A 17,002-nucleotide genomic window follows, 5' to 3' on the forward strand; every position below is an offset into this window, starting at 1 on the left:
CTCCAAGCCCCATCCAACCTGGCCTGGGACACTTCCAGGGATCCAGGGGCAGCCACAGCTCCTCTGGGCAACTTGTTCCCTGTTCCTCACAGGGAACAATTCCTCCCCAATATCCCATTTATTCCCTCTGGCAGTGGGAAGCCATTCCCTGTGTCCTGTCCCTCCATGCCTTGTCCCCAGTCCCTCTCCAGCTCTCCTGGAGCCCCTTTAGGCCCTGCAAGGGGCTCTGAGCTCTCCCTGGAGCCTTCTCCTCTCCAGGTGAGCACCCCCAGCTCTCCCAGCCTGGCTCCAGAGCAGAGGGGCTCCAGCCCTGGAGCAGCTCTGTGGCTCCAGCAGCTCCGTGTCCCTTCCTGGCACCCCAGGGCTGGGGCAGCTCTGCAGGAGGGGATAGGAGGCTTTGGGAGGATGGGCAGAGGCTACCCAGGAGGAGTTCAGGGGCACCCAACAGGACAGCAAAGTGTTGGAAATTACGTAGAGAAGGGAGTGATCCATCCTAAGAAAGTTTGGCTCACACACAAAAAAACTCTCTGGTCCAGATGTGGGGCTGGATGTGGGGAGATAAACCTTTTGACTGGTCTGTTACAGTAAATTAGTGACTGAAGTCAACAGAAGATGAAGATAAGGAGAAAGCAGGTCACCAGAAGCAAGGATGCTCCTAAGTCCTCTTCTGTCCCCATTCCTGGTACAGAGAAGGAGATGAGCCTGGACACTGATAAAGTGAGGAAATGGGATGTAATCCTTCCTTGTTGTACATCTGGCAGCATCTGCAGCAGCGCTGATGCCATCCTGAGCCCAGAAGTCTGATGAGAACCCCGCCCCTGGCACATTTCTCCAGAGCTCAGTGCTTTGCATGCTTTTGCTGCTCTTATCTCCTCCTTTGTGTTTTGTCTTCAAGGAGAGAAGGCCAGAGCCCAGGATAACGGGAGGTCCAGCCCAAAAACTTTGTGTTTCCCCCAAACCCAGGTGAAAGATGGGAGAACTATCCCTCTCTCCAATGTCAGCGCTCCTCCACGATTATTCCCCTGGAGAACAAAATAGTCTCATAGAGGATAAAAGTTATTTCCTTACCAGGAATAACTGCAGCACAGAGGGGTTTGATACTTCCCACGATGTCAGCAGTGAACCCCACACTGGGAGGTGATGATTAGTTCCCAAATGTTTCCCTGTGAAAAGGGTTTGGATCTCTAGCTTCGAGGCACCCCGTGGCAGATGCCAGGCAGCCTGAGCAGCTCCAGAGCAGGGCAATCACGGAAAAAGATTATGGCGATACAGCTTAAAATGCACTGATGAAGATTCGCTGCGTCGGCCTGGAGAAAACACTGACCTCGTGGGAGATGACAACTAAGTCCAGTGTATTTGAGGGTTAATCAGCCTCCAGACGAATGTTTAAAGCTGATTATCTTGCTCCAGGAAAGCTAAACCGAGTCCCATCTGCTGGCATGATCGGAGTGTGTGGAGGCCCAGCACAGCATGGCTCTCCCAGGCACTCGGGGGGATTGTAGGGCCTCCCCACGCTCTCTGCCTCCCAGCACAAACATCTCTTTTCACCCGCTGCTAGCAACAAAATTTCCAGTCCTCATGGTCGTGGAAAAAAAGGCCAGAACACAGGCAATTAATCCATGAGTGAAGGAAAGCCAAGGTTTCTATGTTGTCATCCTCACGCATCGTTTCGCCTGATTGAGGCACGGCACGCGCAGAGCGAAGTGAGCGACAGCAAACAGCCCAGGGAGCAAAAGCCAGGGACAGGCCACGCTGCCAGCGATGGATACCAGCCAGGCTGCGAGGAGAAGGGCTGCCAGGCTGCTGGCAGCCGCCAGCTCGTGTGCTGGGAGCCGCCAGGGCCAGCGGGGCCGTGGCAGGGCTCAGCCGGAGGAATGGCTTCCCCCGAGCCAAAGGGAGCGTGAGCACCCGCGCGGGACTGTGGCGCTGTGCAGGCATCGCTCCTCACAGGCCAGGGACGGGCCCTGCTCTGCCTGCCAGGAGGAAACGCAGAGGGCACGTTGGCTGGATCACCAACTCCAGTGCCACCCCTGCCACGGGCAGGCACACCTCCCACTAGCCCGGCACACCTCTCACTAGCCCAGGATGCTCAGGGCCCCATGCAGCCTGGCCTTGGGCACTGCCCGGGATCCACGGGCAGCTTCAACACGCATATCAAACAAGGAGGCTGTGGAAAAGAAATAGATAGGGACCGATTCTTGCTAGGTGTTTGAGAGCTGTGTGAGAGCTGTTTGAGCTGTGTGAGAGCTGTGTGAGAGCTGTGTGAGAGCTGTGTTTGAGCTGTGTTTGAGCTGTGTTTGAGCTGTGTGAGAGCTGTGTGAGAGCTGTGTGAGAGCTGTCTCTCCCTGCAGCCGCCCGGCCGGGCTGTGCCGAGGAGCTGAGGCCGCCCCGGGCCCGAGGGCCCTTCCCGCGCAGGGAGCACAGAGCAGCCAATGGGAGCGGGGCTGAGCAGGGGCTGGGAAACCCCGTGCCGCCCTCAGCGCCCCTCGCCCGGGGCTGCGGCATGGCGGGGGAAAGGGGCTCCAACAGCTTCTCTGGGCAAAGAACTTCCTCCTAACCTCTAATCTAAACCAATTCTCTGTCAGTTTGGGACAGATTTGTCCTGGCACTCCAGGCCCCTGTAAAAAGTCTCTCTGTCTTTCCCTTCAGGTACTGGAAGGCCACAATGAGGTCACCCCAGAGCTTCTCCTCCTGGCTGAACAATCCCAATTCCCTCAGCCTTTCCTCACAGCAGAGGGGCTCCATCCTTCTGATCATCCCAGTGCCTCCTCTGGACTCTCTCCAGCAGCTCCACGTGCTTGTGCTGCTGGCCCCAGGGCTGGGGCAGCTCTGCAGGTGGGGTCTCACCTGAGCGGGGCAGAATCCGCCCTTCCCTGCTGCCCACGCTGTGGGATCAGCCCACAAGAAGGGCTAAGGCACACATCAGAATTAGAAATATCTGTTCCATCCCCTTAGCATCCTCAGGGATCTGGTTCCACAGCCCAAATCCTCACGCACAACAAACGGGATCAGTCCCGTGCTCTCACAGCTGCCGGGAGCCTGGGGTGGAACCCACTGGGAGCAGCGTTTCCATGGCATTTTGCACAGTTTATTCCACGTCGTGTACAAACAGCCCGCAGCTCCCATGATATTCCAGGCTGCTTTTCTGCTCCCTGTTCCTGCAGAGAGCTGGGGCTGTGTGGGGTGAACCCAGTGTGCCCCTGCCGCTGGTGGCTGAGCCTCTCAGTGCTGTGCACGCCCTGGCTCTGGGGCACAGCTTTTGGTTTATTATTTATGTTTCCTGAACACCCTGTTCGTTCTCCCGGCTCTCTTGGGTTACCTGATAATGACACGGCAACTCCCAGCTGTCCCTTCTCTCCCAGAGCCGGGGATCGACGGGAAGGCAGTGGAGAGCTCCAGGCAGGCAGCGAGGACATCCCTGCGAGCTGTCACCGCAGGGCAGGGGTGAGTGCCTTTTTGGGCTGGAATGCCAGGGTTTAAGCAGATCTGGGGTCACTGCAGGAGAAGGGCTTTGTCCTGAAGGAGCTCAGGCACTCTGCAGGCAGAGCACAGACACAGAGCACAGGCTGGCAGGTGGTAAGGATGCAACAGGGACCACTGGCATTAGGAAGTGGCTTTTGAAGTTCTGCAACTGTCCTTGGCTTGATGCTTCATGATGTCAGCTTTGGGAAGGCCTGATCCCACACCCTCTGGCACTAGCAACACACTCCTGAGCTTCCTCAGGAGCATAACTCTCCAAACATGCTTTTAAAGCAGTTTGTAATGAGCAGCTCAGAGCCACTGGAAAAATCTCTGCGCTGGTCCCAAAGGGAGGGCAGGAGCAGCTCCCCTCACCATTCCCAGTCTCAGCTCTCTGGGTCACTGGCCCCACTGTAGCTGAGAAATGCAGGTGGCGGGAGTTGTCCTAAGGGGCAGCTTGGAGACAAAAATGCACCAGAAGTCCAATTCTGCCCATGAGCACACACTTGAGGCAACTGCCCCAAGCCAGCCAGCACAGGGGAGTTGGGTTTATCACCCTTCCCACCCTAACCCCTCTGGAGTAGGCGTTGATGCAGCTTCCCACATCCTCCCTTCCTCTGGGGCATGAGCTTCTTCCAGGGCTGCTGGCGGGAATTCCATTTCTCCTGCTTGCCCTCGGGACACCAGGGAAGCTGCCTTTGGTCACCAGCTCCCTCATTTTCCCCCCTCAGTGTCTGCCCTTTACCAAGGAGAACCCAGACTCAGACCTGGTTATTTTTAATCCTCCCCTCTCAGCATAAGCAGCCCCTGCATGTGCCCTGCAGACACATCCATCGGCAGAAAGGGGATGGGATGGGATGGGATGGGATGGGATGGGATGGGATGGGATGGGATGGGATGGGATGGGATAGGATGGGCCCATGTCCTCTGGGGAGAGGACAAGGAATGAGTGCAGATCAGGCTTTTCACCCCAATTAATCCCAAAGTATGGGGCGAGTTGTATGGAAAATGGGAAAAAAATTGTACTGGAAAGGTCTTCTGAATGCTGCATTTCTTCCATTAAAAAAACCCAACAAAACCCTTGAAAAATGACTTCTGTGGGTAAGGCAATAGCAGGGGCTGTGTCCAGCACTGCTCAGCAAAGTGGGGAAAGCTGCAGCAGCAAATATTCCTGCCTCAGGGAAGAGGGATGTGTCAGAGATGGGGTTTGTGCTGAGTATCCTCTGGAGCAGAGCTGCCAGGACCTGATGCTTCCTCTGCCACTGCAGGGATGCATCCATCTTCCCACAAGGGCTGGAGGGCTGACAGACAGGAAATCGAGAGGGGCAGAATAAATATTTTTCATACCTGAACATAATTAATTTGGTTTCCCACATCTTTATCTAAAGCAGTTGGTAGAAGCCTGGGGTGAGAGAGGGGACTTGGATGATAGAAAACAGAGGAAAAGGGCCACAGAGGACTTCAAGCAACTGACCCTAAGCGGGAATTCCTGCAGAGCTTCCAAACGGGTCAGGTTCTTTGGCTGGAGGCACTTTTGTCTCTCTTGTCCCCGCTGCAATGTGGAAGGTGTTTGTCTGGCATCCACCTGCTGCAGTGCAGGGATGCTGGTGCAGCACTTCTCTGGCCTGACGTGGACTGCAAGTCCTTTCCCTTGGCCCCCATTTTTTTCCTTAATGTTTTCTGGAGGGTGAGAAGGTCTGCCCTGAGCCTCCTTTTCTCCAGGCTGAGCCCCTTTCCCAGCTCCCTCAGCCGCTCCTGGGGCTCCAGACCCTTCCCCAGGTCCTTTCCCTTCCCTGGACATGCTCCAGCCCCTCAGTGTCCTTTTTGTCGTGCGGGGCCCGGAACTGGCCCCAGGATTCCCAACATTAACTTTCCCCATGGTGACCCCTCTGTCCCTCAGGCTGCAAAGGAGCATTGGTGATGTGAGCCTGGCTCAGCACTCCTGAGGGGAGAGCAGCTCTTCCCTGGCCAACACCCGCTCCCCCCAGAACCCAGCCTTCCCGTGGAGCACTGACAGCTCTCCTGGAGAAGCAGCTCCCCTCGAACACAGCTTCCCATGGCTCAGCCAGGCTGCGCCGCCCATTCCAAACCAGGATGACCCGAGGCAGCCCGTGCTGGCAGCTCAGCACTCACTGATACTGTTGCTCTCTCACCCTGAGCCGCTATCATTTCACCTTACACATTCCTTATCGAAATGCCTGGCATCAAAGCAGTCCCAGGAACAGGCTCCTGTAATTCCTGCTGCTCCAACAATCTGACCATTGATCCGCTAAGCCAAGGTCAGCCCAAACTTCCCACACATTCCAACATCCTTTTCCAAGTACCAGACACCGTCTCACCCGTGATCCATTGCTGTGTGCCAGGGAAAAAATCTTAAATAAATTGGCCTCCCAGGAGCCTTGGTTTTTTTTCCTAGTTGCATTGCTTAAAACCCAAATATAGTCAGCTACAATTGGTTCAGTTGGATTTAGGGATTCAGCCAAGACCGGCACACTCCAAACTCTTCTCTCTGTCTGCTGAGAGCATCTCCTTGCTGTTAACAAAAGCTTTGTGAGTGTGACCCAGGAATCGTCTGCTCCTGGGGCTGCAGTCCAGGGAGTGAGGCCAGAGCCCCATCGGCTCTGGGAAGAGCACCTAAATAGTTGCAAAATCCTTCCCCTGCCTCCTTAAGCAAACCCATTTCAGGAGGGTCCCAAATCCGTCCTTCCCTCACATATCCCTGTTTCCGTACCCTCGGAGCAGCCCAGCTCAATCCACTGCTGAGGACGTTCGTCAAGCTGCCCCAGACCATGGATCCCATGAGGACACCAGCCAGGCTGGAGCCGTGGGAGCCTTGGGGACAAGGACAGCCAGACAGGAACCAGAGGTGCCGCGGATACAAGTCCCTGCTCTTGCCCCAGGGTTGCCGCCGGGGTGTCCCGGGCATGTGACACCGGGACCCTGAGGCAGCTGCCACAAGGTGGCACTGGCATCTTGTCACCCAGCCTGGTGGCATCCGGCCGGCGACTCCAGGGTGAGGGCACCCGGGGCGTCCCCCCAGCCCTGCCCTGCCCTGCCACAGGCTCTGGTCCGAATTGACCGGCAGGGACGGACAGTGGAGCTGCCAATGGATCGCAGATCGGGTGGGCAACCATTGCTGCAGGAGCTGTGCCTTGCAGGAGGGATTTTCCCCCCCAGATTCTTACACATTAGGGAAGAGCAGCATTTTTTTCCCCAAGTTTTTATGACATGTTATCCTTTAACGGGGTTTTCCCCCCTTGGGTCACAGCATCAGAAGAGATTCTGGGGTCACCAGATTCATCCCTCTCTCCCAAAAGTGGGAAAAGCAAGAATTCCACATCACTGGGGGGGATTTGGGGTACCACACTCACCATCCAGCCCCCATCCTATCGCAGGGTCCCACATCCCAGCCCTGGCTGCTCCATGGCCCATCCCACTGGAGGGGCTGCTGTTAGAGGAGGACAAGCCCCGGGGAGGTGGAGGAAAAAGGATCAGCCCGGTGTGTGTCTCTGCCCCCACCTGGCCCGATTCCCCTGATTTATTTGCAGATAAAGGGTTTATTTTCCTTTCCCAGCACTGCAGCTGCAAGATAAACAGAGCGAAGCCTCTCGAGCTACTTCCCGCTCGGGCCAGGTGCCGGAGGACACCTGCACCCCAGAAAGCCCTGCCTGGCTCAGGAATCCCAGTGGGATCAGCCCCAAAACAGGCTCCCTGCTCCAAGTTTTGTGCCCAAGCCAAGGGCATGGCAAATCAGGAACTGGTCGCTGAGCTGGTGCCATCCCGGTGCCACCGGTGCCAAGGTTTCCAGCCCTACCCCAAACACGCTCACATCCACTATTATATTTTGGATTAGGGTTTGGCGTCACTGCTTGGGCTCAGGATTGCAACTGTGTTTAACCTTGGAATGCAGGCGGAAAGGCCCCTATGGGCCACCTAATCTAGCTGCAATTAAAGACATTCATTATGCCATTATGAACAGGCTGAGACGTCCGAGACACTGGGTCACTGGCGCTGCCCCTCAGCCCGTTTTGAAGGACAGGGACGTTTACTGTCCTGGACACCGGCCACTCCACAGGCCAGGTCCAAACCCGGCCAGCTTAATAGCAGAGACAAAGCCAAGGAGCCCAGCAGGACCCAAGAACATCCCCTTCCCGTCCATCGCTGCGCCCTCACCCCATGGAAAACACATTTGGGACCTGCAGTACAAAAGGCCAAAGCTACAGCTGACAGCAGGAAGGAAGCAGGAAAGACTCCGGCATCACCATCCGGAGCCTGGAGAGACTTTGGGAGATGCTTGGAGCCACACACCTCCGGCCGGGCTCCGGCCACACTCACAGCATGCCCACGGCTCGCGCAGCACTGCCTGGACAGCAGCAGGGACAAAGCATCCAACCGGGAGTGCGGGGCTCGCTCCAGCCTGGGGGATTTGTCCTGTCGTAGGGGCCGTGATGCCACTGAGGGGCTGCCCTTGAATCCACCTGGGCAGCGCACAGGGAGCAGGTTCAGCCCTTTCAGCATGCCCTGGGCTCTGGCACAGAGCGGTGCCCCATGGATTGCCCCAAACGCCAACTGTGCTCGTAGAAGAAGCAAACACAAGTCCCCTGGAACCCGCCACTTCCTTTAATTCCCTGCCAGAAAAGCAGGGCCCAGCCCAGCTCAAACATTACAGGGTTTCAGCACCAGAAAAACCCGCTAACCCCTGTCACACCTGCTGGGAGCCCAGGGAGGTCAACGCTGGCTGATCTGAGTAGGGAAATGGGGAAATATTCTCCTTGAAGACTCCTGCCAGCCCATGCAGGCCACAGTGGGAAAGGAGCTGCCCCTGCCATCCCCATGTCCACGGTGGAGCCGAGGTGGGTCTGCAGGACCAGGACCTGCTTGCAGGTCACATTCTGCCAGCTCCTGCCAGCCAGGACATCCCGGCGTTGCTCACACCAGGGCTGAGCTCCTCCATGGTGAGGGTTCCCAGCAGCTTTGGGGGGTTCTCAGCAGCTTTAGGGAGTTCCCAGCAGCTTTGGGGCCAGCAGCACAGTCACATCCCACAGGTGAGCGGGGTGTGCACTGCAAGGTGACCCCAAGTGGCTCCCCGGGGACAAGGCGTGGGCCAGGCTCAGATCATGGAGACCCTGTTCTTGATGTAGACGTGGTAGGGGTCGCTGCGCTTGTCCACCTTGCGGGAGCGGGTGTACCCCAGGATGAGGCTGCCCACGGTGGCGGCGAAGAGCGTCATGACGAACAGGATGTACATGTAGGCGTTGTCGTTGCGGCCGGCGTGGCCGGCGTGGCCGCCGCGTGCGGCCCCTGCCGTGCTGGCCGGGGGCTCGCCAGCACAGGGGATGGCCCCGTGCAGCGTCTGGTTTAAGGCATTCAGCACTGCCTGCAGGCTTTGGTGCCAAGTCTCCGTCCGGTTGTTCTCATCCATGTCCTCCTCAGGCTGCAGGGAAGGACAGGGAGACTCACAAGAGGCTGCCCTCACAGTGGAGGTGTTCCCGGGACCCAACAATTACCCCAAAATGGTCCTCGATGCACCTCCTCTGCCACAAAGCAGGGTGGCCAAGCCCTTTGCATTCCCAACAGCCCTCTCCCTAAATTTCGGTCCTTCCACTGAGGGGATAAAGCTCCCAGGGCTCCAGGGCAGCTGCCTGCCCCTCTCTCCTCCCCAGGGCTGGGGACAATGCAGGGACACAGCTGTCCCGAGGGACCAGGATGGCTGGGTTCAAAGTTTGCTTTTGCCAGGGTTGTGTGGGGATGGTGGGCACATATCCTGCACCCCTGCAAGGTGCAGAGCTGGCACAGCCCCCCACAAATCACTGTGAACCAACCCATCTTGAGAGGTTGCTGCCCTAAAACCCCTGGGCATTTCCCTTCCCACTGGGTGCCAGAGCCCCTCTGACCTGCCATCCCCCACTGGACATGGTGCCCTTCTGCCAGCCCCGCCGGGCTCCCCTGTGCCCCTTCGCACCTTGCTGGGGCCCCGGAGCAGGCACGGCCAGGAAGGGACACGGGGACACAGTCCCCCACGTGTGCCATCCTTTGGGGCACGCCAACCCCACAAACCGCCGTAGTCCCCCCAGGTGTCCACCCTGTCCCCCACCGGCTCCCGAGCACCCCTTGCCTGCTGCCACAGCAGCTGTACCTGCGCAGAGGCAGCTCATCCCCCTCCCAAATGGGTCACCCTAAACTCGGGGTGCACCTCCCAGGATGTGACCCCAGCTGCGAGGAGGAGGAGGAGGACGAGGAGGACGAGGAGGAAGGGGCTGAGCAGCCACGAGCCCACGGCAATGAGGTCGGATCTGGCTGCCTTCCTGACTTAGGAGAAGTAGGCTGAATTTGGGAGGTTTGGGGCAAGACCTGCGCTTATCCCAGCAGGGAACCCACAGATGGGGTACGACTTGGCGGGGGCCCACCTTAGGAGGGGTTTAGGGACGGGGAGAGGAGTGGGGCTCAGGGCGTCGGAAGGGGGCTCGCACTCACCTCGTGTGCCCTTCCTGCCTGCGCTGCTGCCAGGCTGAGCCGGGACTGAGCATCGCTGCCGGCGGGGAGGGATGCCGGCCGGGCTGGGAGTGCCGCCAGCCTCCTCCCCTTCCCGGGGCAGAGCCACCTGCCGCAGCCACCCAGCCCCGCCGCGGGCCACCACCAGCCTGTCCCCAGCCCCACGGGCCCTGCCACGGCCCCTCGCCCCAGCCGGATTCCGGGGGCTTTATGGGGCCGGGAGAGCGGGGCTCTGCGCTTCCCCCGGCACACGCTGCCGGTCACGCTTTCCTGTCCCTCCTCGTCCGTCCCCGCTGTCCCCGAGCCCTCACGCTGGCACTGAGCCTGCCTGGGCATGTTCCTCCCTGCTCACCATTCCCTCCTGGAGCTCAGCCTGCTCCATGAAATGGGATTTCCCCCCGCTTCCAGCCCCATTGGGCACCCATGGGTGGCTCAGTGCTGCGCAGTAGCAGAGAAACCCAAAGCTTGTGGGGCAGGGAGAAGGCCCAGAACAGCAGTGAAAGGCTGTGGGTGGGGGTCAGCTCTTGCTCTGAGCAGGACGTGGGGACTTTTTACCCCCAATAAACCTGTCCATTAAATCAGCTTATGATGCTGCAGCTGGGACAGCGACCTCTGAAGTTCTGACAGCAACACCTCCTCCAGCACCACAGACCCAGTGAGAGCAGGTCTGCATCACCCAGCCAGGATGCTGCGTGGTCCCAGAGGATCCGTGACAGCCGTGGCTTCTCTCCTTGTGAACCCTGACCCCCTTCCCTCATCCTCCCACTTTTCCACTGCATCCACAGCACTCCAGTGTTTTAACCAACGTTTACAGCCATCTTCCACCCTCCCTGACACCAGGGAGAGGATCTTTGCCATGTGAGGATTTCCCTGGGCTCAGGGTGAGAAAAAGGTTGTCATTGATAAAGTCTGGGGTAAATAAATGAGAAAAGGATCAGCAGCCAAAGTTCCCAGCAACTATCTTTATATATAAAATCTGCCTCTTTTTACCAGTCAGCAAGGGAAGAGGGCTCAACCCACCAGTCCCTCTTCCTCTTGTCCAAAGTGTTCATGAGCATTCACACAAATCTTTAATTTTTGTGGGGCAAAAAGCAGAAAAAACCCCAAAAAAGCACCTGTTTGGGTACTTCCCCAGCAAGTGACGTGGGGATGTGGTACCCGTGCCAACCATTAAAAGCTGAGCAAACTGTTCCCAGCCTGCAGCCCTTCCAGCGTATCGACCGGGTTAAGCGTGTGAAAGTATGTCCTGGTTTTATAGAGCAATCACTGTGTGCCTGAACTCCCGCTTCTATCCGTGCAGGTCTCAGCCGAGGGATGGAGACTCACGGGGCTGGAGAGAACAGCCCCAGTGGAGCTTTGGATGTTCAAGCAGCAGTCTGAACCTCTGTGCCACTGTCCACTCACAGTCTACAGGCAAAGGCACAAGAGCTCTTGTCTCAGCAGAGCCCCCCTGGGCTCCCCGACTCCATTGGCTGCGCCGCGGCTTTGCCAGAACACCCGGCCAAGGCACTGCAACAATCCTAATCCCCGGGGCTTTCTGAAGAGACCAAAGTGCAGTCAAACACCTCCTGGAAGGAGTCGAGGAACGGCTCGAGGACATGGCTGACGGCGACATGCTGCCCCAGCTCGTGGCTCAGCGAGGTGACCCCCTTCCCCTCCAGGCCGCAGGGGACGATGTGGTCGAACCAGGTGAGGTCGGTGCAGCAGTTCAGTGCCAGCCCATGCGAGGTGATGTAGTTCCCACAGTGCACACCTGCAGGGGCCAAGAGCACCCACCCGTCAGCACCATCACCAGGGGTGCCCTGGTGGGAGAGACTTAGTGACCACACTGCCCAGATCACTATAAACATCCTCCCCGCACCATCTTGTGCTCCTCAATTCTGCCAGGGAAAACCCACAGACAGGCTCCCCCAATCTGGGGCAGATGGGGCACAACATGTCCAGATCCCTCCTCCCCAGCCCTGCATCCCCCAGCACCTCCCGCTGCTGCAGTGTCCAATGGGCTTGGACATGAGGATAGCTGCAGGACCCCAAGTCCAGGCTGCAGGGTCCCAGGAAGAGGTACAGGATGTGGAGGGGGAACAAGGGAAGGGGGCAAGGCTGGGGACGGGGCTGCAAGCAGGCACCCAGCCCTGGGTGCAAGAGACTAACAGGTGCAGTGGTGCACAGTGCTGGGCCCTGGGTGGGCTGCAAAATTATGCTGCCCCCTCCTCCTGGATACAAACGCCACCCCTGCATGCTCCCCTGTGCACACCCACCCTCCCCGGTACCCACAGCTCCACGGCACGTCCCCACAGTTCCCTGCCAGCGTGCCCTGCCATGGTGCACATGGAATCACAGGATGGGACTGGGAGGTGTTCCACGGGCAGAGACACCTCCCACTGTCCCAGGTTGCTCCAAGCGCCGTCCAACCTGGCCTCGAGCACTTCCAGGGATGGGGCACCCACAGCTGCTCTGGGCACCCTGTGCCAGGGCCTCAGCACCCTCACAGGGAACAATTTCTTCTCAGTATCTCATCTACCCCTGCTCTCCGGCAGTGGGAAGCCATTCCCCCTTGTCCCCGGTCCCTCTCCAGCCCTCCTCGAGCCCCTTTAGGTCCCGGAAGGGGCTCTCAGGTCTCCCTGGAGCCTTCTTTTCTCCGGGCGAACACCCCCAGCTCTCCCAGCCCGGCTGCAGACACACACCCGCTCCCGGAGCCGTCCCCGCTCACCGATGGCACAGAGTTTGCTGTCGCCCATCCACACCCCGGTGAAGGGCGGCGGGAGGGCGCGAGCCGCGCCCAGCCCGAGGCGGCGGCAGAGCCGCAGCACCAGCGCCTCCAGCCCGGCCACGTAGGCGCGGAGCGGGAGGCGGCGCCGGCGCAGGTCGAGCACGGGGAAGGCGAGGAGCTGCCCGGGGCCGTGGAACGTGATGTGGCCGCCGCGCCGCGCCGCCACCAGCGCCGCGCCCCGCGCCCGCAGCGCCGCGGCCGCCGCCGCGCCCGGCGCGCCCCGCAGCCCCCAGGTGTACACGGGCTGCGCCGGCTCGCTCAGCACCACGCTCTCCGCGGGGAGCCCCGGCAGCCCCCCGGGGCCGCCCCGCGCCGCGCCCGGCCCCGCCAGCGCCGCCGGGCCCCGCGCCGCCCGCGCCGCCGCCACGCAGCGCTCCTGCACCCGCAGCGCCTCCGCGTACGGCACCGCGCCCAGCCGCAGCACCCGCACCGCCCCCCGCGACATGGCCACCGCCGCCGGGGCCGCCGGGGCCGCCGGGAGCCGCCGGGCGGGGGGAGCACACCGCAGCGCCCCGGGCACCACCGGCGCGGCGGGGACGGGACGGGGATGGGGATGGGGGAGGGGATGGGGGACGGGGCACAGGCTGGGAGACGGGGACAGGCAGCGGGGATGGGGACACGGAAAAGCAGTGGGGACGGGGACAGGGGGCGGGGATGGGGAGAGGAGGCGGGGATAGAAACGAGAGGCGGGGATGGAAACAGAAGGCGGGGATAGGGACTGGCAGAGGGATGGGACAGGCCGCAGGGACGAGAACAGCGGCGCGGGGAGGGGGACGGAAGCGTGGCGGCAGGGAGAAGGAGTGGGGATGGAGACGGGCAGGGATGGGATGGCAGAACAGGGCAGAGGGGACAGAAATGGATGGGGGACGTGGGTAGGGCACGGGGACAGGATGGAGGACGGGGGTGCAGGGGCAGAGGATGGGCGACAGGGGGCGGACATGGGGGACATGGAGGACAGGGGAGCGGGAACAGCAGGAGAGAGGATGCTGATTAGGGGTTGGAGAGTGGGGAGCAGGACCTGGGGACACGGGACATGGCCCAAGGGAGGGTACCAGGGATGGGGCCTGTGGTGGGGGCTTGGAGACGGGATAGGAGATTGGGGACAGGGAGCTTGTGCCCGGGGACAGGGGTTAGAGATAGGGGACAGGGGATAAGGCACAGGGAGGAGGTCGAGGGCCTGCGGGGAGCTGATAGGGCCAGGGCTGCAGGAGGGGCACAGGGAGGAGAGACAGGGCACCTGTCCCCATAGGGTGTGGGATGTGGCGCACTAGGGTTTGGGGACAGGGTGAGGGGGGGACAGGCAGGGGGTGAGGGCAGGGAACGGGCACATGACATCCCAGTGCAGCTGGGCAATCACAGGCGTGCTCAAAGCAGGCTAAAATTAGGATTCTGGGGTAAAATTAGGACAGTTCTGGATGCTCCAACCCTGGAAATGAGTTCCAGGCCAGGTTGGATAAGGCCTTGAGCAACCTGGTCTACTGGAAGGTGTCCCTGCCCATGGCAGGGGATGGAACTGGATGAGCTTTAAGTTCCCTTCCAGCCTCTTAACTTTGTAATTCTGGGCTGGCACCTCAAGGTCGTGGACTGTAAATAAAGTTCTTGTATTGCTGAGGCACTGGTGAGAGCTGCAGTTCATCACCCTGGCACTGGGAAAGAGAAAATGTTCCCGCCTCAGCTTTTTATTCCAAATGTAGAAAATAGACAAATCTGGCCGAACTGCTAATGAGTCAACCATTAAAAGCTGAGCAAACTGTTCCCAGCCTGCAGCCCTTCCAGCGTATCGACCGGGTTAAGCGTGTGAAAGTATGTCCTGGTTTTATAGAGCAATCACTGTGTGCCTGAACTCCCACTTCTATCAGAAACACACCTCGCTGGTAATTTGCCCTTTGCTGCCGCAGGTAATTCGGCTGTCAGCTGACAAGGTCAACTTCTGCGTTACTGGCAAGGAAGGGAAGGTGCTTCCCTTTGTTACGCCATTTTCTCAATGAAAAGGAGGAAAAAAGGGAGGGGAAAAAGCACCATAAAGCTCACCAGGAATCAAGCAGCACCCAGCCTGAGGATCCCACCTGGGGTGGGATCATTGCCTCGACCAGCTCCAGGAGAGCTGCTCCAGGTCTCTGCCTTGGCAGGACAGACTCATATTTTGCACAAACAGCGTGTGTGCAGCGAGTTATTTCCTCTTTTTTATGATTAGGCCCCCACTTCTTGCCCGGAGATCAAAGCCAAGGGCTCTTCCTCTCTGGCAGGCAGCGGCGCCGCCTGCGTAGGACGAGGCGAGCTGTGTGTCACCGGGCTGGGACCCTCGTAAACAGCACGGCAGAGCAGCGTGGTGGCGTCACTGCCCTATTTACTGTCCACATCCTGCTTTTGAACCAGGGCGGAAATTTGTATGGAAGGGGGCCACGGATGGCTCACATGTTATCCTTCTGTCAGGGCTGGGGAGTTTCTAAAGTGGAGTGGGGTTTTTTTGTCTCTGTGATACAGTCGTTTGCTGTCCTGTTGTACCTTCTCCTCTGGGTGCCTTAAACATTAGCAGAGCCTCTGCAGTCCTCACCGGTTCGTTGGATTGCAGGGCCCGATTTTTTCTGGCAGGAGAGCCTCCCTCAGGGGACTTTAGGGCTAATGCAAGTCAGGGCTTAATAGCAGGAATAGGAGGGGAGGACAGAGGTGGTGGCTGTGAAACAGGTGCCTGGCAAGACGGACTGTCACAGCTCACAGAGAGCTACAGGCAGAGGCGAAGGACAACATCTTGGCTCCAGTGAAGGCTGGGACAAAATTCCTGTTGAGTTTGGCAAGGCTGGGATGTCACAGAGAGGTGACAGAGCTGTGCTGGCGTCAGGGGCAGAGCTGAGAGTGGAGTGCCCAGCTCGGGCTGCCTCTGGCACCCCCAAGTACAGCACCCCCCTCCCCACACTGCCACAAGCCTTTCAGCAAAATCCCTTTTCTTTCGAAGGGAATTGTACCCGAGGGCCATTTGCATGTACTGATGGCATGAATTATTTGGAACAAGCGGGAGCTCAGGGTGTGGCCAGGAGCCACACAGGCTCAGGAGAAGCAGCCTGTCCCGAAGGAGCACCACTGGAATCATGGCTGCCTGCCTCTCTTCTCCCACAGGCCTGGGAGGAGTGCAGAGATCATCTCCTCTGTGCCCCTTGCAGAGTATGATCCTGGCTGGTCATCCCTGCTGATATCCAGCTGGGTCTTCAAGGCCTCGAGTGATGGAGAGGCCTCCTGGCTCGGTGCAAAAGGAGGTGGTGCTGGGAAGCCTTAAGCTCTGGTTTTATTTTAACTCGATCTGATGACACCAGGTTCCCACGTGATAGCTTGGAAGCATCAACAGCCTCCCTGCAGAGAACACCAGCATCACTCAAGGCCTGCAAGCATCAGCCACCAGCCCTGCAGTTACCAGGAAGGACAAACATTTTATTCCAGAGTGCACCTTTCCCCAGGAGCGTGGGGAGGGAATGGCTGGGGCTGAGATGCCCAGCTCATTTGGGCAGGATCTCGGTGGATGTGTCCCATAGGCAGAACTGCTCTGCCCCCACCCCAGTCTGTCCATTGACTCCAAGAAGCACGTTCCCAAGGCTGTGCCAAAGGGGAAGAAAAACAAGGAAACGCACGTGTCAGGCCGTGCCACGGGCTGTGCCCCACGGGTGCATTAAGGAAGTACTTAAGGAAGCTCCTTGCTGGCCCAGGCAGATGGGTCAGAGCAAGTGATTCTGTGCTGATTGCACTTCTCTGGGCAATCATTTTTTGGCCCATCTTGGAGCCAGCGTGGCAGGCTCCATGCTCCTCCGAGCTTCCCGTGCCACCAGGAGCTGACGCTTCCACTCGCAAGCTCAGATGGGTTGTTTGTCCCTCAGCAACACTGCTGAAGATGCCTTCATCTCCAGTTTGTCCCCAGCTGCTGGCCAGACCCCCTGCCAGGGGTCACCCTGCCCTCTGGACAGCCAGCACGACTTCACAGACCAGCCAAAATCACCCCTGCTGAGTTAAACACTCGTCACAGCACTGCTTTTAAGAAAGATCCCCTGGGAGAGCTCAGTTAGGGGAGGGATGGCAGTTCTTCAGGAGCACCAGAGAAATGTCCAAGTGAGCTGCCCCAGCCCTGGGGCCAGCAGCAGAAGAACCTGGAGCTGCTGGAGAGTCCAGAGGAGGCCCCGGAGCTGCTCCAGGGCTGGAGCCCCTCTGCTCTGGAGCCAGGCTGGGAGAGCTGGGGGTGCTCACCTGGAGAGGAGAAGGCTCCAGGGAGAGCTCAGAGCCCCTTGCAGGGCCTAAAGG

The 17,002-nt window shown here is 59.2% G+C and overlaps 2 protein-coding genes across 2 annotated transcripts; both read right to left on the reverse strand.

The window, feature by feature from the left end:
- Positions 1-8,063: 8,063 nt before the first annotated feature.
- On the reverse strand, positions 8,064-10,275 carry KCNE3 (potassium voltage-gated channel subfamily E regulatory subunit 3). The gene is made up of 2 exons (XM_048295533.1): positions 9,934-10,275; positions 8,064-8,893 (listed from the first exon to the last, which is right to left on the reverse strand). The coding sequence occupies exon 2, from the start codon at positions 8,879-8,881 to the stop codon at positions 8,570-8,572; it is 312 nt and encodes a 103-aa protein (XP_048151490.1). The 5' UTR covers positions 8,882-8,893; positions 9,934-10,275; the 3' UTR covers positions 8,064-8,569.
- A 623-nt stretch (positions 10,276-10,898) lies between these two features.
- On the reverse strand, positions 10,899-13,166 carry LIPT2 (lipoyl(octanoyl) transferase 2). Its single transcript, XM_048295532.1, has 2 exons — positions 12,662-13,166; positions 10,899-11,704 (listed from the first exon to the last, which is right to left on the reverse strand). Exons 1-2 carry the CDS (start codon positions 13,164-13,166, stop codon positions 11,472-11,474), a joined length of 738 nt encoding a protein of 245 aa, XP_048151489.1. The 3' UTR covers positions 10,899-11,471.
- Between the last annotated feature and the right edge of the window lie 3,836 nt (positions 13,167-17,002).

This window comes from Corvus hawaiiensis, chromosome 2, assembly GCF_020740725.1.
Source record: "Corvus hawaiiensis isolate bCorHaw1 chromosome 2, bCorHaw1.pri.cur, whole genome shotgun sequence".
Lineage (NCBI taxonomy): Eukaryota > Metazoa > Chordata > Aves > Passeriformes > Corvidae > Corvus > Corvus hawaiiensis.